The sequence below is a fragment of the Trichoderma camerunense genome, assembly GCF_050948025.1.
Source record: "Trichoderma camerunense strain CBS 138272 chromosome Unknown V8C40scaffold_16, whole genome shotgun sequence".
NCBI lineage: Eukaryota > Fungi > Ascomycota > Sordariomycetes > Hypocreales > Hypocreaceae > Trichoderma > Trichoderma camerunense.
In genome coordinates, this window is record NW_028145354.1 from 884204 (window position 1) to 910532 (window position 26329).

Genomic DNA, 26329 nt, shown 5'->3' on the forward strand with positions numbered 1-26329 from the left:
AAGTTAGCAACCTTAATTCTAGTTATAATATGCCTTGCAATCAGGCTGCTTTTCATTCATCACCATGAAAACATAAAATGATAAGACTCGCCATCCGCGTCTAATTCTCCTCCATCTGCCGCAGTTGCTCTCCCTCAGAATCCTTCTTAGCTCGTCTATAATGCACTGTATCTCCAGTTGGTGGGAATGAAACCGTTAAATTCTTAATGTATCGTGGCGTCGGATCTTTCCCATCCTTATCTTCAGGTTGTATGGCATCTGACAGATCGATGCAGTGGGCGACTCGAAGTATCGTGGAAAATTTAGACATGTATGAGAAGCCACTATTATGGTATATAGAAACAACTCCTAATAAGATACTGAGAAGAGTCATGCCAAGGGCAATTCCATACGCTAGCCAGAGAGTATTGGCTGCATATGAGTAAATCAAAGCATAGTGTGTCTGTGTCACGGGTATATCAGGTGGTGCATATGGGGAAGAATAATTGGGCCTGTGAATATATTAGTATAACTGTATATAACAAAGAAAGTAAAAATAGAGGCGAGGAGATGTTAGGGATATGGCTGACTGACTGTAACAAAGAATTGCTCATTAGGGATACAGTGACATTGCGGAATAGCTCCTCCATAACCCTGGCCATAGGGATGGTCGAGTTGGCTGCTTCTTCGATAGAATGGCCATTCCACAGACGGGGTCCATCAGCAGCAACCAGCCCTTTCAGTGACACTATGCTGCCCATCGCAGTAAGAGGCTGCAAGAAGTTGAATTCTTTCGTTTGTAGGAGTGGTGTTGAGGCCATATTGGCAGCAATTGTTACCCCCACCGTATTCCCATACAGATCGCCGTCAAAGTCACGGACTATGGCTCCCACAAACATTCGGCCAAAGGCGTCCATTACAGCCTCATAAGCATAATTCTCTACCCCTTGTACATTGTACATGGGCGGGTTGTGAGTGGTCTGGTCAATTTCGAGCGGAGCTACACCTGCAATGGTTTCCGTTGCCGAGACGTTATTGAACGAGCCTTGCGTTGTAATGTTTACGCTCTGAATGTTGTTGACGTATGTAAAGTTCGCTATGTATGAGGTGTTATACAAATAACAACTCGTAATGGTCATATTAGGCAGCTGCCTTTGGCAAGTGACATCCTGATTCCAACTCGGTATGGCTGCAATATAGAGTTCTAATACTTCAGCGTCCCCGTTTAGTGGCCCGAGCGGCAGTGATGGCGGTTCATATACAGCGCTCTTCAATTTGCTATCCGAGATATTAAAGAGGCTCGGGAACGGTAGCGAGCTAATGGCTCCGGAATTGCTATAGGGGATAGTCGGCACCCAAGAGAGGTAGCCGAAGGACCGCATGCAGCCCTCTGCTCCCGCGGTCGCTGCCTTGAGGATGTTATCGGAGATGTTACGATATGAAGCCGATGCTTCGTTGATGTTTCCGCACGACAGAGCCGGCCCGGGAAATTTCAGCACCCATGTAGCATTTTCGTATGGTGAGGATATTGGCAAGACATAACCTCCTGTCGTGCTTCCCGTCACTGTTTGTAAGACAGCATATTGGGGATTGCTATAATCATACACAGGCGAGAGACCTGGCTGTGATTGTATGTTGGCAAAGTTCAAACTGGTAAAATCGATCTGTGGGACTCTCATTAAGGACGTGAACGTTGTTGCTGACCATCCTACGTTAAGTGTGGCCGGTGTTATGAAAGACGTTATGGGTATGAGCCTGCAAATGTGAGTATATATCTATAGACTTCCGCATATGTAAAAACATTATATAGAAGATCCGTATTTACCATAAAATAGTAACCACAAACATCCTAATCGGGCTATCTCTCCACAATCGGAAGTCAAATACACTCCAGATTCCGGTTGTTACGGTCGCCAAGTTATCAATGGTGCCCAGCTTCAATGGTTTTGTCCGAATCGTTGCCCACAGCGCCTGATCCGCCGCAGTGGTTATCACAGCGCCAAGAGCAGAGTTGACAAGGAAGGCAAATACAGAGCCGACGGCCAAGTTAACTTGTTGTCCAGTTAATCCGCCACCAAAACCGCTGAAATATACGGAACTTGGCGGCGGCTTTCCCGACAGGCTCTGATAAAAGAAATGGTGGCCTATGGAAAATGCAGTGCCAAACAGCAGCATCGCCACCATCGTCCCCATAGCGCGATGGGCTGCCCATTCTGGCAGCATAGCGAATATGGTCTGTATGTCCAGAAGGTCGGGCCAATTGTACAGGTATACACAACAAGTCGTGGATTGTGGAGGTAGAGGTGAATCAGCGAGGCAGTCAGCTCCTCGTTGAAAAATTGCGGAAGATCGTCTGTTCCAAGAGAACACCGTATTCTCTCGCTAAACTGGACTGAGTTGTTGGTTTTATGGTAACATTCTAACGTGACAAAGCTAGCGTATTGCCTGTCATAATCAAAACAGGGATTATACATGAGGAAATCCACAGTCCAATATACCGAGGGAATATGTAACAGACGAGGCTTACTTCCAGTATACCGAGGAAATATGGTAACAGACGAGGCTCCCTTCCTGCGGCGCTGCCCTCACTTCGTCTCTAACTAGCATCTCCGCCCATAGTTGCAAAATACTATTGAGAGTGCAAGGATGCCTACCGGCTAATAACGACTGACTTTATACTTAGTAATACATTTAATGCGTAGAATATAATGATGTTTGGGAGTTCCATGGTGGCAATGTGGGACTGAAGGATTTTGTGTAAGCTTGGTATCGGCCCTCGGGTGGGAGCTGGTAGAATTGATGATGATTGAATGAGGGGTTAATATCGCAGCGTAGCCGTAACACCAAAAGGATCTCACTGTTAAATACAGCGCTTTGAAGATATCAGTGGTATGATTGAAAAAAAGAAGAAGAAGAAAAGATGATCAACGACAATGCTAACACGGAAGTTATAAAGGCCAAGCCGGATTTTAGCTAATAAATAGCGTTATTTAACACATGTACCTTCAGGCGCACCACCTTTGCCATCAATGTTTCGTATTTTACATTGTAAGTTCTAAATTGGATGAAAGGCGTGCCAACTGCGCTAATTCACCAAAAGAGCCGCGAGTATTAGCACTACCTAGTAGACTCTATGCTAACTACACACCCTTACACACCAACTTATAAAGGCGCTTTATAGCGATTTTTTACATCTCACACGCTTCATATTCTACCCAGTCATTGTTAAGGTACGCCATGTGGTGCTCCCTGGGGTAGTGAGTTGTGTATTCGTTGGCACTAGTGTCTGGAGGTGGCAGCCAAGCTGGCATTTCGACAATCAGGCTGGCATCTCGACCAATCCCCTGTGTTCAACTCCACCAAAAGGTATGTGACATTGATCTGTGGGGGCGGTCACCGAAACCGCACCGGATAGGACGTTTGCAGGACGCCTTGCGGCTAGAGAGAATCGATGTAGGTCTGATAGGTGATTCCGAAATTCTGGTGGTTGATGAGGCTCTGCGTGAGTTCGCCTCACGAAAAGCTACCCAGTCTGCGCCCAATATACTAATGGTATCGCCAATCAACTCCTTTGTATTGACAGTCGCTCTACCATTTATCGAGACTGGCTCAAGTTGAAAATCTCTAATCATCCCGATGATTAATAGAAGAGCCAATATCGCGATGTGGTCAATAGATGCCGCTCTTTAGCCAAACGGATGGTATCTACAACTTCGGGGATGCTTACTCCCAGTTCTAGTATAGCCATGGGTAGGGGAATCCTCGGGGTCTCCCATGAACAAGAGGTGACCTGACCACCAACGAACACCGGCTGATTTTAGCACCCATTTGACATAATAACGGGACATTTTGGCAGGGATTTGATTCTCTTTTAAAAGAGATCGAGACGAGAGAGAGAAGAGAAGAGAGAAAATCTCTTCTACATACTATGCAGCTGGCCAAGACCAGGCTGAAGGCTGTGTCACCATGGACCGACCAATCCAACGCTCGAAGGTCCAGCCAGTAATAGAGGGTGTCTGGCCAATCATCTTGACCAGCCTCGAATTGGGACGCGGCCCTGTCCGCCTATTAGGCGCCCAGGCGCGTATTTCTGCCCGACTTGAAAACATCTAATTGACGAAAGCGTGGGACAGAAATTGCGCTGCGCGCGAAGCTAGGGCTTGACGACATTTTGCGGTAGAGGTGCCGGGTTTTACTCTGCTTTTATCGATCCTAGAAAATACCGCTTCCACCAATTTTCTCCGACCTTCGAGTTCTTGGAATCTCTGTCGTCAGCGCAGCAGCGTTATGTCAGCCGATCGCTACCAAAATTTTAGGCTGCGAGGGATCCCATGTGAATGCGAAACCAGGGCCGATGTCCGTGAGCTCGTTAAGAGAATACTTTCCATAGAAGCCGGCGCGAGCGTCGTTGTTCATTCACTTGCAATCAGCCCTATCGAGCAAATCAGCAAAGTCGCAACTCTAAGTTTTCATGCTCTCCCAGAATGTTTGTCCGACTGCTCTCGAAATGAATGGGTATTCAATCTCCCGGTGGACGAGACCTCGGGGGAGGATGACTTCAGCCGGAGAAAATCACTTGTGTTTGATACTCATTTCTCCGGTTTCACGCCTCTTCAACATACCAAAGACAATGACTGCTATGTTGAGTGAGTCAAGAATGAAATTCCGACAACTTATACGGCATTAACAAGTGTATTCAGTGTGATCGCAATATCCGGTCTCGGCGGACACGCGTTCGGTTCTTTCAAAGAAAGACATGGTTCCTTTATGTGGCTCCGTGATGCTCTTCCGATAGATGTTCCCGGTGCAAGGATCTTAATCTATGGATATGACACTCGGCTCATTCGGAGCAGGTCATTTCAGAACTTAACGGACTTGGGCAAAGCTCTTCAAATCGACATGAAAGGCATTCGGGTTTGTAGAATTGTCTTCTTCTATTCTAATTGCCTTCTCTAGCTAATCTTGTACCCAGGGATTCACTCAAACTCGTCCCATAATTTTCATTGGACACAGTCTCGGGGGTCTTGTTATTAAAGAGGTTTGTGTTGGCCCTACCAGAAATTAATGAAGCAATTTCCGTGCCACCTACTTACCATCCGAGTCGCAGGCCATAGTCAAGTTGAAAGAAGCATTAGACGAGAAAGATGATTCGATACTGTGTTCTACTGCTGGATTCTTGTTCTTCGGTGTTCCTCATCAAGGGATGGCTATTGAATCACTGGTTCCTTTGGTCAAAGACTACCCAAACAGGAGTCTTCTTGAGTCGCTCAATAAGAACTCAGCACTCCTTCAACGCCTCGAAAAAGATTTCAGCAACGCATTCGGCACAAAACGTCTTCGAATCGTCTCCTTCTACGAAACGGAGAATTCCCCCACTGCAGTCGAAGTGCGCTCTTGAGAATTTTATCTTTTATATGACTGTGCTGAAATGTTGCTTATATCTCGTTTAGACAGAAGACGGCAAATGGAAACTCTCCGGAGATCCTAAAGTGTTGGTTGACGTCTCATCTGCGACCTATGGCAGTAACAATCAGCATCCAATTAACCGCAATCATTCCGAGATGGTGAAATATAACAACCAATACGACGAGCTCTACACCCGTGTTCGGATCGCTCTGGAGCCACTAGTAAGAATATCACAAAACAAGTCTATTGCCTTGAGTACGGTAGTTGGGAGCAATTGTGCGTGACTAACCTTGACTCTACATATACAATTTACTGACGGCTCCTCCACAGCATCATCAGCGTGGCTTTCCGATGAGAACATTGGTCTGTAGATCGAGAATAATTTGCATCAAGCCACTGACCAAGCATAGGATGTCTCAGGTCGCTTTCTTTTCGAGAACAAGAACACAGGTACAAAGAAATCCATTTCGCAAAAGACACCTGCGAGTGGCTCCTCGATGATTCGCAATACCAAGCTTGGATGAACAAATCACGAGGTCTCTTCTGGATCAAAGGGAATCCCGGGGCTGGAAAGTCCGTTCTCATGAAGTTCGCCGTTACAATGATGGATCACAGAAAGTCTGGGGAGCTTGTTGTGTCTTTTTTCTTTCACGGTCGAGGAGCACCTTTGCAGAAGAACCCACTGGGTGTATTCCGTGCATTACTGAACTCCATGCTCATATACTTCCCGGAGTATCTCGCTCAACTCACTGAACGATTTAATGACCAGGAGAGGCGATTTGGGACTTACCAGGAGAAGAGATGGACTTGGGCCAAAGAAGAACTTCAAGATTTCATGTCTGAGGTTTTAACTAAAGGGACGAGGAATCGGCCTGTAGCCATCTTCGTCGACGCGATTGATGAGTGTGGGGAAGTTCATGCCAAATATTTGTTGGAGTATTTCAAAAGCCTCATGAACAACGTTGAACGCGAAGAAGCGCAGGTAAAGATATGCTTTTCTTCTAGACATTTCCCACTTCTTGGCCTTGACATGATCTCAACGATCTTTGTGGAAGAGAGAAATGACAAAGACATTCGATTGGTCATTCGAGAGCGACTAAAGCAAATTCAACCAAAAGCAAAGCGCGAGCAGATTGAGAAGGAGATCATGCTGAAGGCCCAAGGAGGATTCCAATGGGCAGTCTTAATCACTTCAATAGTGATTGATGGGAACACAATTGGCATCAAGGCGGAGAAGCTGCACGAGAAGATCAAAACTACCCCAGAAGCCCTTGATGAGCTATACACCGACATTTTGAGCGGCGCTACTAGAGCCGAAAATCAACAGATGACCAAGCTGTTCCAGTGGGTTCTATTTGCTGAGCGACCCTTGTCTGCGCAAGAGCTTCGGGAGGCGCTTGCTACCGATAAAGACATGACTTGCACGACTGTCTCCGAACTCAGAAGCCACGACAGCTGGTCCGATACTTTAGAGGATTTCGAAAAGCACGTGAGACACATTTCCAGAGGCTTGGTGGAATTCCATACCCGTGAAATTTGGGAACAATACGAACTTGGAGGAGAAGACTCGGATCGGGAGGTTCAGTTCGTCCACCAATCAGTCGCTGATTATATACTAGGGAAGTTTCTCAGCCATGTCGGAATTGATGATACCTCTCAATCTCAACTCGGAGCTGGACACTTTGAAATATCGAGGTCCTGTCTCAGATACTTGGCATTAAAGGAGGTGTCAGAAGGGGCTCAGCTATCTCGCGGCACATTCTCAGCAAGATTTCCGTTAGTACCATATCTAGTGCGATTTGTCTTTCGCCATATCCGGGAGGTAGAATGGGAAGGAATTCCTCAACATGATCTCCTTCCACTCCTTCAATGGTATCAACAATCCGAATTTTTGAGGAAAATTGCGAGCATATGGAGAGTCATGGATCCTAATAACGCCTACGCACCCATAGGATGGCCATTCATTGGAGCAACGCCGCTTCATGTCCTGGTTGCACTTGATTCGAAAAGCGCCTTTGACGCACTGCTGCAGAAAGATGATGTAGAAGTCGATGGTAGAGACTCGGACGGGAACACACCACTTCTTCTTGCCCTCAGAGATGACCATCGAAATATGGCGCTCGCGCTGCTGAACCGGTCGATCGAGTGGCAGTCTCGATACGGTGCGATCAATCAAAGCATCATTCGGGACAAAGACACAGGCCACCGAAGTAACCACTTTGTGGATATCAACGCGGAAAGTAACGATGGCGAAACGCCGCTGGCCATTACCCTAACATTGGCGGGCGCCGAGGAAGTTATCTTGAAGTTAATTGAGGCGGGTGCTGATTGCTTTAGGCTGTATACTTGGCCCGTTTACTACGCCATTTGTGAAAGAAACAAGACGCTACTCTTGAAATTTCTTGAGAAAAACGTCAAGCTCGACGGAGCTGTCTATTTTGCCTTAAAGGAGCTCTCTTACAAGGACCGTGATGATGTCCTTGAGGAGTTTCTTTCGGAATTGCTCAAGGCTGGAGCCAATACAAACAAATTACAGGGATTTGACAGGAGCTTCGAAGACGAACTTGAGGACGAGGATGAGGACGAGGACGCGCTTGATGACGAAGCCCTTCTCTTAGCTTCACGAAGAGGTCAAACGGCCATAGTCGATCTCCTCTTGTCACACGGCGCTTCAGCAACTTCGCGAAATCAATACGAGAGGTTTCCATTACTGGCAGCGATAGAAAATGACCATGTGCCTATCGTGAAGCTGCTTCTCGAAAACGGGGGGGAGCCTGATAGCGAAGCTGAGCGTACCGGATTACTTTTCTTAGCTTCACAAAGAGGTCAAACAGATATAGTTCATCTCCTCTTGTCACACGGCGCTTCAGCAACTTCCCGAAATCCACACGGGACGTTTCCATTACTGGCAGCGGTAGAAAATGACCGTGAGCCTGTCGTGAAGCTGCTTCTCGATAACGGGGGGGATGTTAACGCTAAGGATATGTTTTATGACGGCCACACATTGCTGTGGGTGGCTCTTGAACGTGGCCACGAGGCAGTGGCAAGGCTTCTTGTCAACAAGGGAGCTGACGTTAATATCATCGATACAAGTGGATTACCATTGCTCCTATGGGCCGTACGGAGGGGCTATAAGGCAACAAGGCTTCTTATCGACATGGGAGCCGACATTAATGTCCGCGATGGAAATGGGCGTACAGCACTCTCATACGCCTCATCGAGTGGTTACGAAGAAGCAGTAAGGTTTCTTATTAATAATGGAGCCGCTATTAATACCAGCGATAGAGATGGGTTGACACCACTTTCATGGGCCTCACAACTTGGCCATGAGGGTGTAGTGAGGCTTCTTATAAATAATGGAGCCGCTATCAATACCAGCGATAGAGATGGGTTCACACCACTTTCATGGGCCTCACAACATGGCCATGAGGGTATAGTGAGGCTTCTTATTAATAATGGAGCCGCTATTAATACCAGCGATAAAGATGGGTCGACACCACTTTCATGGGCCTCATATCTTGGCCATGAGGCAGTAGTGAGGCTTCTTAGTGATAATGGACCTGGCATCAGTACTACCGATATATGTGATTCAGATTCATTTTCACGGGATTCAGAGAATGATAACTATGCGTATTGATGAAGGAGCTGATGGTGATGTCAGTGACTAATATGGATTAACATCATTTTATTAGCTTGGAAGAGTGGTTACGTGACGGTAGCATTGCTTCTTATGCGTGCGCAGCAATAGCAATTATTCTTTTTGATGAAGGAGGTGATGTTAGTATTAGCGATAAAATGGATTCATATCCGGCCTCTTTATTTCACGGAATAGCCGCAAAGTAATAGCAAGACTTCATATTGATAAAGGAGCTTATTTCATTATTAGCCATAGAGATAAATTAACACCGCTTGTATCGGCCTTTCAGAATAACCACACGGCAATTTTAGGCCTTCTCGTTCATAAAGGAGCTAGGATTAGGATTTCTAATGGGCAAAAGAGGCTAGTGCTACACTAAGGAGCAGATGTCATCCTCGTCCACTCACTCTTCTCCAGTCTTTTCTTGAAGCTCTGCTGCTGAGCTCTGTTGCTGAGCTCAAAGTGATTGAAGATCCTCGCTAACCATGTAACACAGCTACCCACACCTAAAGATCATCACTTTCTGTCTAGCCTGGGTGTATCTAATGTAGCTCGAGAAATTTCACTTCACAGCTATATTGAGGGTTCAGTAGAGGGACTGGCCTCATAGTGACAGACTTGTGGCTACAACGACGCTGGCTTCACAACCTCTGGAGGAGGAGAGACTACAGTACATTCAGCGATATTGGCCAGATAATCTTTTGTCTGAACGTGTACGAAGTACGCAGAACACATTCACTCCAGCAAGCAAGGTTAATAACTGCGACAGCGGCTTAGCAGTGATGATAGCAATAAATGCATTCATGCCAATTGTAAGATCTTGTTTTTATGCTCTAGAAAGTAGTAGTGTTGCGCCGCATTGCTGACGAAAGTTATGTTAACCATGGTACGTGAAAGAAAGCCGTGTAATTCGGTGATCGGTGGCATCTCGCTGTGAACTAATTACTGCTACCGGAAGTTTGGAGTTATGAGTCATAGCCTACCTATCTAATACATTATCGGACTCTGATGGTGACGATGATGACGAGGGCGTATCCACTCACACCACATGCACTTACATGCAATCTGCGGAGTATGCCTTGAGTGTTGCCTGCTGTCTACCTTTCTCTTGCTGTTTCTCAATTGCCTTTTTCTTTAGTTATTGTTTCCAATAATCTTACTTTTCCTGTCTTCTTGTTATGAGTGGTTCTACAATCCTGTACTACAAGCTCTCTTCACACAAACATCTCCCAGAAGGTTGACAACGGTAATAACAGGAAGTCTTCAAAGGCAAAAACATACCTGCTCTCCCAATACCAAATCTCTTATTCTCACTTATTAACGGATGCGCCAAACTATCGCATTATTCGCCTAAGAATCTCTCAAGCAGCAAATTAAGCACCATGACCAAGGTCACAGTTACAAACGCGGTGCCTAGTGACGCAAATGAGGATGCTGTGTTGGACAAAACAGAATCAAGTCCCGAACAAGCAGTCGCAGTTGGCGGAAATCTTCCAAAGTCTAAATCTGAACCCTTCATCAGCATCGAAGACGGCGTTCACACAATTCATGGTGTCGACTGTATTTGGCACAACATGTATGCTGAATCGACATTCACCACCTTCCGCTGGACTTCTCCCTATGATGACATTGACTCGATGTTGATCAAGGTGGCTCGCAATGTGGAACAGGGACTGTACTCCATCATTAGCATGAGTGCATCTAAGCATTCACTTACTGTAGTTTGCGCTTGTGAGAAGAACTGGAAGGATTTGCCAGTGGGTTGGTACTGCCGTTAAGTCGTTACGTCGAAGTACCTAGTAAGAAAAAGTTGTTTTCAAAGACTGTTGCGCAGACTCATCTTCTATAACTCAACGAGGCCATAACTGTGATTCGCCATTATGCGTCGGGGTATGTACATACGTATTATATCTCTTCATGCGATGAGTATAGACCTGAAGTATCTCGGCTTACATTTTGTGATAGTGGCGTTCGCGTCTCTCTCGTTAGATCTTTATTGGGTAATTCCAGGCAGCCGTCCAGGCTATTACTCCCCGCCGTAGCTTCAGGATGTTGGTTGTTGGTTCGTTCGACGCTGCGTCTTTGGCCCCTGTCCTTTGAGTTATTTTACCACTGAATTGAGACTTTAGGCAAAGATGCTGCTGAATATTTGTTGACATAGCCCCCACCCTGTTTTCCCATGTCGATTTGGAGCGTTCTAATGAATAGTATCATATTGTAGATCTTTGTTCCGGCTTTCATTTATACTTGAGCTTGTCTTGGGATAGCACGCGAATTGCCTTTTAGTTGAACATCCTAGAATCACTATTCTCTTAATACTACTCGATACTGGTATTCGACGATTCAAGAATGCGAAATGGCTCACAATCCGATGGACATGAAGGACAAGACTTCCAGTCTCACAAATGAAGACATATTTGGTATGAATCCCTTTCGCCGGTTGTGTATGCAAGAGTGGCATCCTACTAATACTTTTCCTAGCCTCATCTCAGTATGTGTCTACATCCCATCCGCCGAATCAACCTTGGCCTGGGATTTTGACCGTCCTCATTTCTCATGGTAATGGTTTCTCTATACCAAATCAGTACCATCAAGCTGTTAACAGCGTTCAAAGTGGCTCTTCTTTAACACAAGCCGAAATATCCAAGAGGCCGTGGCTCAATCTGAACGGCCGCGAATTGTCGCTGCTCTATGCCATTGTAGAGTATGATAAACTTTCCGCACGTTCATTCTCAGCTTCAGAAACCTTTGAGAATCTACGGACCATTGAGAATCTACAGTGGGAAAACTTAGGATCTTACAGCGTGAAATTGAATGTCTTTCGCGCTGCAGAGTTGGTCTTGAGGTTCTACCTGTGCTATCCTGGCCATGGCCAAGGAAGTAGCGATTTCTTTCTTGGAAAGGCTAGAATTGAGCCAGTGCTTGAAGAGAAAAAGTATACCAAGTGGCTACAATTGGAAGATGGCGCTGGAGAAATCTGTGTTGAGATTGAATACACCAAAACCGCGACGCCGGGGATACAAGCGGTCGGCGGCCGCCAAGGTCAACGTCTTAGGGACAGCTATAGCCATAACCCCTGTTACCATTTCCAAGTCGAAACGCAAGATACAAATTTGCTTTACGCCAGCAAGAAACTTGTAAATGTCGACGCAAGTCATGTATTCTTGTCTCAGGCGGGCAAGCCATTCGTCGCACCGCTCGGGTTTGTTGCTCCCATTTCCGAGGGGCTACAGTTACATGCACCATTTATTCATGGAGGGCCACTGTTTTATCACCTTCAGAAACCACGGCGTTTTGATGTTGATCGATGTCGGTTCTATGCCGCAGAGATCCTTTGCGCATTCGAAAGTTTGCTGCAGTCCAACCCTTCATATCGCGGACCCAAAACAGAGAATATCCTGCTAGACTCCATAGGACATGTTGTTCTTTGCGACTTTAGTCTCTATCATCTAGATACGGAACAAGCTGCCCACAGCACGGTGGAATATCCTGCCCCTGAGCAGCTTTTGCATGGAAACTCCGGTACTGAAACATATGTACGCTGGTGGTGGACCTTGGGAATATTTCTTTACGAAATGCTAACTGGAATACCACCCTTTTACGCTGAAAGTACCGAGAGGATACATGAAAGGATTAAGTCTAGTGAGCAAATTGTGTATCCAAATTTTCTTCCACCATCTGCAAAAGACATCCTGGCCGGGCTTCTCGAGCGCAATCCTGCACAGCGACTAGGTGCAAAACGAGGAGTAGGCGAGATCAAACAACACCCATTTTTCGACTGTATTGACTGGAACAAGCTGACGCGACGTGAATATCATCCCGACTTCAAGCCTCCCAAGGTTACGATGCCCTTTCCGGAGTCACGCAAAGCGCGAGGGCTTGCCCAAGCTGAAGTCATGAGACGGTTGACTAAAGGATCCAATTATGTGAGCTCGGACCAATATAAAAAGTCCATGGAAATGATGAAAGGGAAATTTCATGTTGCTACCTATTCTCTTCCTCCGCCTCCTCCTCCTCCTCCTCCTTTTCCAGATGTCAAGATACCTATTGATGACAATCCGGATTGGGAGTTGGTTTGGGACGAAGAAGCCAAAGGCTTTTACTTCTACAACCGCTCCAACAACGCAAGACAAATAATTGTGCGGCAAACATTTTATCCAAGACAGCCTTCGAATCAAGCCCATGACGGTTCCTCTACGGGTGGTGTCGGCAATTTGCCTAGTCAGATCCAGAAGGAGGATGCACTTGAAGTGGTGTTGAAGGCTGGATATAGGCATTTGATCCCACAAATACTGCACAAGTATGGTGGTATGGACCTCAACATTAAGCTTTATGGCTTTCATAGGGTACCAACTCTGCTTGAATTTGCTGTCGAACAGGAAGACGCAAACCTACTACAACTGTTCATTGATGGGGGCGCCACCGATACGTCGGGAAACGCGCTGTTCTTATCCGTAAAAAAGGGCTTTCAGGAACTTGTCGCCATCCTGGCCAAGATGGCCGACAGGGTTGATCTCACCAGAGCCTTGGGAAGGGCCGTGGATCGAAAAGATACGGCTGTCATCGGTATTTTGTTAGCCAGCGGCGCCAAGTGCGATTTCGAGGACTCTGATCGACCTCCTCCTCCTTCTAGAGGCTGCTATTTCCCCGACGTCCCGGACAATGAAGATTATATGCCTCCTCTTGTCCGAGCCGTCAGACTGGGCAACATGGAGCTGGTGCGATTACTACTTGCACATGGCGCAGATGTTAATGTGGGATACCATGATTTTCATGGAGAGTGCCGATTTCTCTTTATAGATGTGACGTGCGGAAGGGTGATAGAGGCGGCCATGGAGCTGGGACACCGGGATATGGTTGAGCTGTTTCTAGAGATGGGGGCGGATATTCATCTGCCGCAGCCGACCTGGCAGTTTCACGACTGTTGGATGATAGCGAGGTCGGTTTACTTGAGAGTTAGGACGCAATTGAGGGAGGTTGAAGCGGCGTGGCAGTCGGCAAGAGATTCGGCTGAATGGGTAGTTGTGTAGAGTGCGAGCGTATGTAGTTCTTAATTGCTCTATTTTGTACATGTCTATTGATATCATAGCATCAAATTGCTAAAAACAGAGGTACAACGAAAACTGCCAAGAGAACGTCATCTTTAAGATCTGAGGTCAGACCCCAAAACTGACGGCTCGGCTGGTTGCTCGGCAGTGGCTTCGATGCCCATTTTCTACAATTATCCAGCTAAAGAGATGTTGCGATTGCAGTTTGTCTGCTGTGGTGAGGGAAGACCTGCGGGATCCCACATCAAGCGGTTACCCTACCAAGCGGATGACAGAAAACCGGAGGCCGACAAGAATTCAAACACCCACGAGTAAATCATACGCCTACAGGTGGGGTAGCTGCTATATCTACAATTCCCTAATAACTGCTACTGTATCTATATTTCTTTGGTAACTATTACTATATCTATATTTCTCTAGTAACTGCTGCTATATTTATATATTAAAATATATATGCTGGCAGAATACTAGTAGGTATATCACGACAGCTTCCTTCAATTGGTAGATGTTTACTTGATAATAGATCTGATGAGGATTACCACCCTAACCTTAATGCAGTATTTCCCTTTACCAGCTAGGTGCATTTCGAAGCGGGGTTGGTTAGCTACACCACTCCGAACCAAGGTCGGTAATTTGATGCCTCGGCTGGAGCTTGAATAAGGTAAAGGATGGATCAGATTTAGTTTACACGTACCTCTTACCTCTGATGCCACGTGATGAGCTGTATTGCGGGAAACAGCCGCTTATTCGGACGTAAAGTCTGAAACGGGCATCATATTTGAGCCGGGAGTCCGCCTCCAACTGGTGTCTCTCGCACTCAAAAAGTAAAGTAAAACATAGACCATCGGTTCGTTGTATCTAAAAGTCCGGGTGTGGGGAGGAGCTGGCGCGACTAAAAGCTTTGGCGCTGCATTAGCTTGCTTGAACAAGCACAAGGACAACATTTAAGGCAAGGCCTGAAGCTGGAGCGAATGCGAGGACACTAACGGCAGTCCGCGGGCACCAGCCCGAATCCAGCCTCGATTCTGTCGTAACGGAGCAAACGGACACTTTCTGCCCACCGATTGATTTGGTTTGATTTGATTGATTGCAATTCCACATGCCAGAGCGTTTCTGCCGCGGCCTGACTTGGGTTGCGATGCTGGGCCAACAGTTGTGTGACATACATACGTTTCATCTCCTCGGCTCGAAATAAATCCATCGCAACAATTTCGCATCTACATCCATCGCATCTCGACAGCTAGCTCCTGCGCTGCGACACACACTGGAAGCTTCAACTCAGCTGTTACATACAATCAGCACTAACAACTAGCAAGCCAGCAAGCTACCTAGCAGTTACACAGCTCTTCTAGCAACCATGGCGCTCAATACAACGGGCATCCCGCCGCTGCAGTTCACGGCCCTCGACGACATCACGGCCCAGTACAACAAGGTCCGCGCCACCTTCAGATCCGGTCGCACAAAAGACGTCGAGTATCGCAAGCACCAGATCCGCCGCCTCTACTGGGCCATCGTCGACAATGCCAAGCTGATTGAGCTGGCCCTCAACAAGGACATGGGCAAGTCCAACTTCGAGGCCAACATCTCCGAGATCGACTGGTGCAAGCAAGAGTGTCTCGACGCCGTCGACAACCTGGACAAATGGATCAAGGACGAGGGCATCCCCCACATGCCGCTGCAGTTCCTGGCCATGAAGCCGCGCATCAGGAACGAGCCGCTGGGCGTCATCCTCAACATTGGCGCCTACAATTTCCCCTTCCAGCTCAACGTGACGCCCCTCGTTGGTGCCATTGCGGCGGGCAACACCTTTGTTCTCAAGCCGTCCGAGATATCGCCGCACTCGGCCATGGTCTTGAAGAAGATTATGGACGAAGCGCTAGACCCCGATTGCTACGTCTGCTTCAACGGTGGCATCGATGAGACGAAACATATTCTGGAACACAAGTTTGACAAGATTGTCTTCACCGGCGGCAAGCGGACCGGCACCATCATTGCCCAGAAGGCGGCCGAGACACTGACGCCCGTGCTCCTCGAGCTGGGCGGCCAGAACCCTGCCTTCATTACCCGAAAGGGCGATCTCAAGATTGCGGCCCGGCGTCTGATGTGGCAAAAGTGCCTGAATGCTGGCCAGGTGTGCCTCTCCCACAACTACGCGCTCGTGGAGCGATGCGTCCTCAACAAGTTCATCGAGGAGGTCAAGAAGCAATACGCCGAAATGATGCCCCAGGGAGCAAAGGCAAGCCCCGACTTTTCCCGCATCGTCAACCAGGGCCACTTTAACCGCATCAAGAAGATGCTGGACAACTCCAGAGGCAAGATTGTCATGGGTGGATCCATGGATGAGACCGACTTCTTCATCGAACCCACAGTTGTCTTAGTTGACGACATCAACGACAGTATGGTGGTGGAGGAGAGCTTTGGCCCTATTTGGTCCATTGTTCCGTTTGATACCCTGGACGAAGCCATCAACATTGCCAATCAGGTCGACCCAACACCATTGGCTTTGTTCGCCTTTGGCTCGGATGCGGAAACCGAAAAAGGTGCGTCATTCTACAAACATCCCAATTCTCCCGCTGTATCAGTTGAGAAAACAGAGAATTAACGTCTTCTATAGTCATCAACAGCGTGACGTCAGGGGGAGCCACCATCAACGACGGCTTCTTCCACGCCATGCTCAACCCAAGCCCCATCGGTGGCATTGGATCCTCTGGCACGGGCAACTACCACGGCTACTTCTCCTTCAAGGCCTTTAGCCACCAACGTTCCATCGCAAAGGTCCCAAGCTGGGCGGACAAGCTGCTGCGCGTGCGATACATGCCCTATTCAGCCAGCGAGCTGAAGCGCCACCACCGCCTCTCCCAGAAGAAGCCCAACTTTGACCGCAACGGCCAGCTCGTCAAGGGCTTGAAGTACTGGTTCGCCGTGCTGCTGAGCTTGGGCTCCAAGAGCGCGGCGAGCTTTGCTCTCAGGTGGGGGGTTCTTATTGCTCTGGCTGTGACACTAGGTCTGAAACGCAACTCTTTAGGACTGTGAATGAAGATGAAGACACGAATGAAGTGAAGAAATAAAGTTGTATCAACGCAATATCTATTGTGAGATGGGTCTTCTCTGGTAGCCCCTATGTTTTCCTCTGAATAAGTATTTAGCAAAAAGCTTGAAAACTGAGATACCGTGGTTTGTCAACTACCTTTATGTATTATTATATAACACGCTTATAACACTCTTCGCTGGCTGCTTCATACTAGAAAACAAACAAATAACTACCTGTAGGTAGTGACCAGGCAGCATCCAAGATTTAAGAATCCATTCAGTATCCCAGCATCCCAGAGTACATCGCCGAGTGATCAACATGTGGGAAGCCATCTAGAACAAGAGGCGAGTAAGTCAGCTTCCAGGGACATTACTAGATCCAGCATCGTGCTATAACTCACATCTACGCATCGCCGATAGAGAAGAGAATCAAGGCTCAGGCTCCCCTGGTACCAGTTCTCTCAGCTCAAGAAAGTGTGCCACTACTATACTCCTGTGCCGCTCACACTCAGCAATACGTCGCTCAAGCTCGGCTATGAACGCCTTTGTCTGCAGTAAATATTGCTCGTACACCACCCTTTCTTGCTCCCACTCGTCAGATATTCTCTCATACGCACTCGTAAGCATGTTTTTGCGCCACTCGATCTAAGCGAGGCGGTCTTTCAGGTGCCTGATATCGTTGTCAATCCGTTGCGTACCCGCAAGCACGGCGTATATGGATTCTTCGAGATTTGGGTGTTGAACCTCGTCCATCGTGGGACATGAGGGTTGGATAAATAAAAGAAGCAAAAAGAGGTAGGATATAGCGGGAGAGCAGTAGAATAAAGCTGCGCGTTCGGAGGTTCTGAAAGTGGTTTCTCATTTTAAAACAGAGGCAGAGAGAAATTCCAGGGCAATAGGCATTATTTATAAGATGTCAATAAACTTTGTGCCAGCGGCTTCATTACACCTTACTTTGCGAGTTTTAACGCGGAACGACTTTCCTGATGGAGAAGAACTTTACAACACGGCCGGAAGACCAAATTCCTTAGATGGCGAGACTACTGTGGCCATCATACGTAGATAGAAATGCATAATGAAATAATTAGTAATTTCCATCTCTTGTACTATCGTGAGTATATCTCAGTCGGCCAGAAATAGAGATCCCCCGCCGAATCTTGATCTGATCATCTGAAGAGATACATCATTTTCAACTTTTGAGAAACAGTACGCGAAAGAAGACTTACCGTTGAGTCGGAACACTTCATCGAAAGCGGAAGGAAGTCCTTCAAGCATCGGTCCGGTTCTAAGATCAAACAGTCGAGGCGGCTGTATGTTCGCTAAGTTGTCCTTATTGCTGGGCCATTGCTTGTAGGAGACACAGGTACCAACGACTTCTAAGCCAACAGAGCAGGCTTATACATAAATCAAGCCAAACAGTGTTTCTTGTGAGAGAGCCTTCATAATGGATTTGGACAATGTCCAATATCTTGCATCAACATTACAGCTTTTGCTATTCTTCAGTCTTCTCTATCGTCCAGATAACGCCGCCGCTAGCCTTTTCCCTCGCTCTCCTCCCAGGTAAATGTCGTCGTCTGCCGACTCTCTTCCAAACTCGACTGCCTCGTGGTATCCCCTCGTCACAGTGTCTTCATCAATCTTGACTCCATTCTCCACCAGTGCGAGGATCACACTCCTGCATCGCGCAATCTCTCTCATGGTGGGGACGTCGATGTGATTGTTTTGGCTGGAATAGATTTGAGAGCTGACGCTTTCTTCCATGCGGTTGATACCCGCCGCCTCGGCTGCAACGTCGCTCTCGATGTGCTTGCTGATCCAGATGTAGCCGTTGACACCCAACAGGACGTCAATCTTACTGCCTGCGTTGGAAGTTTCCATGGTCCATAGCTGGCGCTTGGAACGCACCACGCCTCCACCGCCACCCGTGCCACCGACGGCGACGAAGACGCCGTTCCTCAGCTTTCCGTACTTCAAACTGCGGGTGTGCAAGCTCGCGGCACCATCTTGGTGCAACTGCTGGACTTCAGCTACGAGGAGATCGCCCTCTGAGAAGAAGCTGCGGATTTGGAGCTCATCCGTCTCAGTGCGCTTGCGGAGAATGCCACCGGGGAGGTTGATGGCAGAGATCTGGAGGATGGCGAGCTGGGCGGCGGCGACATCGACGCGCCAGCGCTTGGCCTGGACCTCGACGATGCGGCCGACAACGAGGTCACCAATCTCGGGGTTGTAGCGCGCCCTCAGGGGACGCACTGAGAGCAGCTTGTTGGTGCGGGTGAGTGTGCCGGCAAGAGAAGAGGTGATGGAGGTGGTGTTTGGAGGGACGTATGTGCCGTGGCCACTGAGACAGGTTAGCAAATGATGAGCTTTGAAATATTTCAGTATAGTGAGCGCAGATGTTCTTGTGTATGTCAAGATATATGGTTGATACTCAAGGCACCAATGAATGTAGAGATTAAGGGAGAAAGAAACGTAAGGGGAAAAGAAGGAGAGAATAGGTGAGATGGTGGGGAGAACAGTACCGCATCCATTGAGCATTCGATGTGATTACTGTTCCAGGAGTGAGAATCTCGTCTCTGGTGTCTGTTTGCTCTTCATCCTCATCCTCTTCGTCAACATGCATGCTCTCGCCGTCGAGCATGGGAATGTCGCCCTCAATCGCTGCGCCGCCATTTTCTGAGTCTGATTCCGAGTCTGAGGGAACGTCCATATCGATGTCTACTGCACGCGGCCGCCGCGGTGCCGGCGCGTTTGGCTGCGGGTTGTGAATTGTGATAGGCATGGCGGGCTGTGAGATGATGGTTTTTTTTTTCACTTGTTTTGCTTTGGGTATGAGGAATTGAACGGCGAAAGGGCGCCAATATTTGGCGACTAGTCTGCAGGAGACTGGGTCTGGCTGTCTCTCAGTAGATGACCGCGATTCTCGTACTTCGATGTGCTGGATTGATGCTTTTGTGTTGATTTAGTCGTTTGAGTTGATGCTCTTTTGGGTTTGTATGAAAAAGTTGGTATGAAAGGTTGAAAGTGGGGCCGATGTTTGGTGCCGGCGGCCTGGTTTTTGATGAGCCACCAGAGAGCAAAGACGGCGAAGCTACCAGAGCTAATGTTACAATATGACCACAGAAATTTAACTAGAGTCGCCTTTTCGGATAAGATAATTAGAATTCTATGAATTGTAAATATGGTTCCTTATAATGGTGCCATATCTACTGCATATGGGACTTGGATGCCATGCGACAGTAACTGCAGGTATCATGTCTTGTTTCTTGCATGTCTACAGAATAAGTGCAGTCCAATTTCGATATGGGAGCCAAATCAAGAGAAGAGATAAATTAGTCCGTGTATCTACCTAGGTAGCTTGTTTCCCATGACCTGAGATCGCGTGCGCCGTTTTGTTTTCCGAGAGACCACCTCCCTCCATATGCCCCTGCTTAATCATACATGAGATAGTACACTAATATACATAAAAGGACAGCCGTTGATATTAATCCAATGAGCCATAGTTGTTTGGACACAATGCTTCCATTCGTACATGGATTATGGGCGAACGGCGCCAAAGCAGAGCACAACTCATTCCTCCATCCGGGGTCATTCATCGTATCCTGCAAGTCATGTACGTCGTAGATCCATTTAGTTTGTGCAACGTGAGAGGCCAAATGACCGCATGCAAATAAAGACACCCATGATTCAATCTCATTTCAGAGCTCTCCAAAGGCCCATCCATGCGAGAGCGGCCGAGATGGTGACGATGCCAGCCCTTCGGCTCCTCATGCCAAAGATCGATTTGCTCTGGAGAATGACAGCCCGTTGCTTTTCGAGCTGCGACATGCCTGAGAAGTAGCTATAACCCGCAAGACAGAAGAATGCACCACTCCCTATTTCCCTGTCAGCCTTTCTTTGTCCAGATGAGACTACGCTTGCATGAGACCGTTACCAACCTATAACTTTGCAGCTCAAGCAGTCATCGCCGCGGTCCTGGCGTAAAATGTCCTGCAGCCGCTCCGGTTTCTCAAGCGACTGAAGAGTCGGAATCTTGTCGCCGGCCATGTTGAAGAAGCCGCTGGTTCAGTAGTTGAGGCGCTCAAACTCGAAGCAAGATCAAGAACAATTCGATAAGAAACGCCTGATAATGGTGGGTTTTCAAGCAGCTTGTGCAGCGACGTGAGGTGATTGGCGCAGCTGCGTTAGTCAGCACAATCCACCACCGAGTTTCGTCATGCTTGCTTAGTTGCGCGACTGGAGAGCTGGAGCTTGTGGCATTGAACCTTGGACAAGGCGCTGAGCCGTCACCATGAACGGCGTTATTGAAGCGCTGCACATCTACGATGACAACAGGTAATCTCTCAACACTGTGAAAGCCCTTACAAGCACTGCTAACAGGTGTAGGAATCCCATCTTATCGCATACCTATACCGGACGACCCCTCTCAGCTTCCCACCTTCTGTCTCTCTACCTCGAGCATCCGTTTCCTCGGCCGAGCCTAATCTACCTCCCCAATGCAAACCCTCCGACGCTCGTCTTCAGCCTAACGCACTCCAATCTACTGTTTCTGGCTACCTCATCGACCGAAATCGAACCCCTCCTCGTGCTCGAGTTCCTCCACCGGATTGTGGACGCCTTCGAAGACTTTGTTGGGGCACCCTTGCTGGCTGTCAAGCTAGAGAACAACTACGATGTCGTCGCTCAGCTTCTAACGGAAATGTGTGATGCAGGGACCGTCAGTACGACGGAGCCCAATGCTCTACGAGAAGTGGTGGAGATGGAAGGCTGGGTCGATAAGTTGCTGGGCAGCATCAACTTACCCGGGTATGTGCAGACCTGCAACAATTCAGCAACTGGCGAGTATGCTTCTCTCGACTAACTTTGGAATAGGAAAAATCCGCTCAACACAAATTCAAACACACCGTCCCTGATAGCCTCCAACACGCCAGCGCTGCCTTGGAGACGGGCCAACGTACGGCACACGTCAAACGAGCTCTACGCCGATGTCGTCGAAACCCTCTCCGTCACGCTTGCTCCTTCAGGAAGGCCTTTAGCTGCATTTGCTAATGGGACAATTGCATTTACGTCAAAGGTGTCAGGCGTTCCAGATGTTCTGGTGACCCTGAGCAGTCCGTCAGGAAAACACAATATCGGTGGCATCATGGAACTACCCGTCTTCCACCCATGCGTTCGGTTAAACAAGTGGAATGAACGACCTGGAGAATTGAGCTTTATACCACCCGACGGACGATTCATCCTGGCTGGCTACGAGGTTGACCTGTTACCATTTACAAGTGGCAAGAGTGGGAGCGTAAACTCAAACAATCTCAAGCTTCCCGTTAACCTTGAGATGAAAACCGGCCTCGGCCCTGTGGGATCCGAATTCGAAGTCAGGTTGCAAACCAACAAGATTTTTGGCACCCCCAATTCATCATCAGCGGCAAGCCAGCTGGGGCGTGCTGCAGGCGTACCTGGAATCCCTGGACGGTTGTCATCACCGCATCCTGGAACTCCAAGCTCGCCACTTCTAGATGACTTGACAGTCACTATTCCTCTGCCTGAAGACGTGAGGAACCTGTCCGATATCAGACCGTCTAGGGGGGATGCAAGCTTCAACAGGGCCGAAGGGCGACTTGAGTGGCACATCCCCGCAAAGGAGATATCTGGCCCGACGTCTCATTTTGGATTGAGGTGTACGGTGGTAGGGTCTCTAGCTGATGACGATGAAGGGGAAGAGTTTGATCCTACGGGATTCGGCTTTGGCACTGACTATTCATACAACGAGCCATACCAAAGCACACCGGCTGCCAAAAAAGGCAAGGAAAAGCAAGGTGCGGATGATGAACAGGACCCTAAGAGGGTAGCGCAGAACAAGATTCTGATGCCTAGTTCGGCATCTGTAAGCTTCTCCGTGAAAGGCTGGCTGGCGAGCGGGTTGAAAATTGAGAGCATTGTAATAGACACAAGGAAAAGCCGAGGGCTGGGTGAGGGTGTGAAGCCTTACAAGGGCGTCAAGTATCTGACAGTTAGCAAGGGAGGAGTAGAAATTCGCTGCTAATAGACTGCTAGACTGAAGTTGAACTGCGTTGCTCGCTATCGTCATTTAGCAATATCGTATCCCTGTTAAGCAGGCAGATGGAGTGTCATGCTCGTACTCGTGTTGGGATTTGAATAGTAGAAGTCGATCAATACCCGAATCAAGTCCGGAGCAACTTCACCATTATTGGCATCCCCTGGCAGTTGCACACCAATAAATGCCATCAACAGATCCTTTGGGCCCAACAATTTCAATTGCCCCAACGAACAGCTGCAGCTTCCAGTAAGCGGAAGCTTTTAAAGATGCCGGAATCTGCAGCCCTTTGGCATTGCCGTGGCTAGGTATTTGCTAGTGCAGATGCTACAGCTCGGTGACAGCTCGGGAACAGCCACTTATAACGCTATACCCCACGTGCTTCTTATCCTGGTGCGTCACTGCTCCTTATCCTTATCCTCGGATGAGCTTCTGCAGTACCTACTTCACTTCCGTTTGGCCATTCCATATCCACCTTGTCATGCCGATTCTGGCCGTATAAAGCGCAATCATCAAGCTGAGAGAACACGGAATCTCCGTGGCTCCAACATTGGCTGTCGCGAGGCCATGAAGCGCTTTGGAGGTGCTGTTCTGCATTGCCGGCGTAGCGCGAGGGTCAGCCGAGATGCGTCATCGCTGACATGGGCTTCGCGATGCTGCGCGCCGGCATCTGGCAGACATTCAGTGCGATGGAGCTCGAGCAGGCCTGGAAGGCCGCGGACGGCGATTTTCTTCCCGGGTGAGCTTTGCCTGTGCGATTGCCGAGGTTTAGAATAGCTCTTTGTGACTGATGCGAGCTTTGCGCGAGTGTGGAACAGGTCAGGGAGTGCAAAAGGTTGGCATGCTATCGCCTTGGCTGGAGGCGTTTCCCTCGACGGCTTCGCAGATTATCGAAGAGATTGACCATTGCGCTGGATTCAAGATCTCCGACGTCATACAGAATGGCCCGTCCAAAGTGCTCACGCAGACGACCATGGCCCAGCCTGCCATCATGGCCACATCCATCTTCATACTGCGCATCCTCGAGCGCGAGTTCAACTTTCGAGTTGTCGACCATTTCGATTTTACGCTGGGCCATTCTCTGGGCGAGTTCACTGCACTAGTCGCTGGAGGATACATTGCCTTTGAGGACAGCTACTATTTAGTGCAGCGGCGCGCGGCTGCGATGTCGGAGGCGACGAAGAAGGCTATACAAGAGTATGGAGGTGAATACGGCATGGTGGCTGTGATTACAGAGCCGGAATATCTACAAGGCTTGATCAAGGCGATTCGGGATTTCGTTGGGCACTCGAGCGACGGGAGCAAATCGGAGAGCAACCAAGATGTGCCGCCGATTGAGCAAGTGTTGATCGCCAACATCAACAGCAAGAACCAGATCGTGTTGAGTGGCAACATGGAGAGAATCAAGATGCTTATAGCGCATGTTCGCCAATTCTTGGGCCACGACCCACGAGCGGTGCGACTACACAGCGACAGCCCCTTCCACAGCCCCATCATGAAGCCTGCGGTAACTGTCATGAAGACGCTGCTGGAGAAGAAGAGCCGCGTCCCAGGCCGAGAAAACGAGGATATTGTTACGTTCCCAGGACTGATGCCGTGTATCAGCAATGTCTCTGCCAGACCATTCCAAAGCAAGGAGCAACTAAAGGACCTCCTGGCGAGAGGATGCCTTGAGACGGTTCGATGGTGGGCGGCAATCAAGTACCTCGACCAAGAGGAGAAAGTCAGGCGATGGGTCGGTATTGGCCCCGGCAAAGTGGGCAGAAATTTGGTAGGAAAGGAGGTGGGCATGAGAGGAAAGGATCTAGTCAAGGGAGGAGGTGTATGGGCGATTACAGACCCGTATGAGGTGGAAGAGGTGCTACGAGGATTAGAAGAGACGGCAAACATCTTAGAGGATGAGGAAGAATGAGGGATGACAGCGTATAGATATCTAGGTTGGAGGACTCAGTTCCAGTATATAAGTAGGGTTCCGTGTATTAGTAGGGTAAGGTTAGCAGAAGCTGGCGAGCACATTGGCATGACGGATGCGCCCAAGGGTGTTATTTTGTAGGCGAATTGTAATATTATTTAATGAATGTTTTCTTCGTAATTCTTGTAATTCAGCTGCAGTGATATTAAATTAGGAGTCTTTGACCGTGTCAGGCGAGACAGGTGAAGCTTTTAGAGATGACCGAGGCCAACCCCCACCAAAATAGCTGTACTTTATACATGCATCCTAATCCTTGCCCACTGCAGTTAAGCTCCTGCACCTCAACATCAACCGCAACCTCTCCAAACCACACACGAACAAACCATGTCCGCCGCAATACCTTCTGTCGCCTGCCTCGGCGTCATCGGGCGCAACGTAAGCTTAAACCTCTCTCCCTTCTCTCTCTAGAAGCTAGAAGAGCGCAACAAGATTGGCCCAGCAGCTGACGAAATCGCGCCCGCAGAACAACCCCCTACACATCTCCATCTTCCCTTCCTACGACCCAACCGCCAACTCCTTCACGCCGATCCGGAACCCCCTACAGTTCTCCCTCCTGCTGTCCTCGACAATCGACGTCTTCGACTTGCGATCCAAAACCAGCACTGCGTCGGGAGACTTTGGCCTCCTGCACGCCATCGACGACCGCCTCGCGGCGTATGGCTTCGAGACCAACACCGGCGTGCGGATGGTCTGTATAGTGGACATGCGCGGACGACGCGTCGAGGCGGGAGGTAGCGGCGTCGCAGGTCCAGGTGGCGGCGCGGCGGGAGCATCGACAGCTTCTTCGACTTCGGCCTCGGCGGCGGCGGCGCGATCGTCCGTGGGGAGCGTGGGCGCGGGATTGCGGGATTCGGAGATCAAGCCTGTGTTTAGGGCGATGCAGAGCGCGTATGTGCGGCTGCTGCAGAACCCATTCTACGATCCGGACGAGCATGCGCCGCTGGGGGGGAAGGGTGGGCGGAGGATCACGAGCAAGAAGTTTGGGGATGACATGAAGAGGATAGGGGAGGCGTGGACGCCAGGAGTGACGACTCTGTGAGGATGAGGATAAAAAGAGAATATTGAGGGAGGGAGAGAGAGATAGAAAGCTGTGATTAAGGGTAGGGCGATTGGGCATTTGCATTGGCGTTTTGGCGGGTGGGCTGGCTATTCATGATATCCATGATTGATATGGTGTACAACTAGCGAGATTGCGAGATGTCGTTTGG

The 26329-nt window shown here is 48.7% G+C and overlaps 10 protein-coding genes across 10 annotated transcripts; 6 read left to right on the forward strand and 4 right to left on the reverse strand.

The window, feature by feature from the left end:
• Positions 1–100: 100 nt before the first annotated feature.
• V8C40DRAFT_268845 (uncharacterized protein) lies at positions 101–2202 on the reverse strand (the record flags this gene model as incomplete). Its single annotated transcript, XM_083219998.1, has 3 exons — positions 101–491; positions 574–1734; positions 1805–2202. 3 exons carry the CDS (start codon positions 2200–2202, stop codon positions 101–103), a joined length of 1950 nt encoding a protein of 649 aa, XP_083070312.1.
• A 2064-nt stretch (positions 2203–4266) lies between these two features.
• V8C40DRAFT_268846 (uncharacterized protein) lies at positions 4267–9022 on the forward strand (the record flags this gene model as incomplete). Its single annotated transcript, XM_083219999.1, has 7 exons — positions 4267–4625; positions 4680–4893; positions 4952–5017; positions 5087–5365; positions 5430–5640; positions 5716–5748; positions 5796–9022. The coding sequence occupies 7 exons, from the start codon at positions 4267–4269 to the stop codon at positions 9020–9022; spliced, it is 4389 nt and encodes a 1462-aa protein (XP_083070313.1).
• Positions 9023–10132: 1110 nt separating this feature from the next.
• Positions 10133–11133, forward strand: V8C40DRAFT_252862 (uncharacterized protein). Its single transcript, XM_083217474.1, has 2 exons — positions 10133–10912; positions 10988–11133. The coding sequence occupies exon 1, from the start codon at positions 10405–10407 to the stop codon at positions 10798–10800; it is 396 nt and encodes a 131-aa protein (XP_083070314.1). The 5' UTR covers positions 10133–10404; the 3' UTR covers positions 10801–10912; positions 10988–11133.
• V8C40DRAFT_252865 (uncharacterized protein) lies at positions 11134–14233 on the forward strand. Its single transcript, XM_083217475.1, has 2 exons — positions 11134–11442; positions 11504–14233. Exons 1-2 carry the CDS (start codon positions 11379–11381, stop codon positions 14050–14052), a joined length of 2613 nt encoding a protein of 870 aa, XP_083070315.1. The 5' UTR covers positions 11134–11378; the 3' UTR covers positions 14053–14233.
• A 733-nt stretch (positions 14234–14966) lies between these two features.
• Positions 14967–17389, forward strand: V8C40DRAFT_72408 (Aldehyde/histidinol dehydrogenase). The gene is made up of 2 exons (XM_083223360.1): positions 14967–16610; positions 16685–17389. Exons 1-2 carry the CDS (start codon positions 15428–15430, stop codon positions 17101–17103), a joined length of 1602 nt encoding a protein of 533 aa, XP_083070316.1. The 5' UTR covers positions 14967–15427; the 3' UTR covers positions 17104–17389.
• Positions 17390–17397: 8 nt separating this feature from the next.
• On the reverse strand, positions 17398–17765 carry V8C40DRAFT_252869 (uncharacterized protein). The gene is made up of 2 exons (XM_083217476.1): positions 17521–17765; positions 17398–17449 (listed from the first exon to the last, which is right to left on the reverse strand). Exon 1 carries the CDS (start codon positions 17725–17727, stop codon positions 17530–17532), a length of 198 nt encoding a protein of 65 aa, XP_083070317.1. The 5' UTR covers positions 17728–17765; the 3' UTR covers positions 17398–17449; positions 17521–17529.
• A 368-nt stretch (positions 17766–18133) lies between these two features.
• Positions 18134–20094, reverse strand: V8C40DRAFT_252870 (exosome non-catalytic core subunit RRP4). The gene is made up of 2 exons (XM_083217477.1): positions 19620–20094; positions 18134–19438 (listed from the first exon to the last, which is right to left on the reverse strand). Exons 1-2 carry the CDS (start codon positions 19877–19879, stop codon positions 18610–18612), a joined length of 1089 nt encoding a protein of 362 aa, XP_083070318.1. The 5' UTR covers positions 19880–20094; the 3' UTR covers positions 18134–18609.
• A 696-nt stretch (positions 20095–20790) lies between these two features.
• V8C40DRAFT_268851 (uncharacterized protein) lies at positions 20791–21144 on the reverse strand (the record flags this gene model as incomplete). The annotated part of the gene is made up of 2 exons (XM_083220000.1): positions 20791–20972; positions 21036–21144. 2 exons carry the CDS (start codon positions 21142–21144, stop codon positions 20791–20793), a joined length of 291 nt encoding a protein of 96 aa, XP_083070319.1.
• A 244-nt stretch (positions 21145–21388) lies between these two features.
• Positions 21389–25061, forward strand: V8C40DRAFT_276777 (Adaptor complexes medium subunit family-domain-containing protein; the record flags this gene model as incomplete). The annotated part of the gene is made up of 6 exons (XM_083220888.1): positions 21389–21432; positions 21484–21903; positions 21970–22978; positions 23474–23542; positions 23758–23833; positions 23968–25061. 6 exons carry the CDS (start codon positions 21389–21391, stop codon positions 25059–25061), a joined length of 2712 nt encoding a protein of 903 aa, XP_083070320.1.
• A 301-nt stretch (positions 25062–25362) lies between these two features.
• V8C40DRAFT_72461 (uncharacterized protein) lies at positions 25363–26328 on the forward strand. The gene is made up of 2 exons (XM_083223361.1): positions 25363–25496; positions 25585–26328. Exons 1-2 carry the CDS (start codon positions 25446–25448, stop codon positions 26158–26160), a joined length of 627 nt encoding a protein of 208 aa, XP_083070321.1. The 5' UTR covers positions 25363–25445; the 3' UTR covers positions 26161–26328.
• The last annotated feature ends 1 nt before the right edge of the window (position 26329 follows it).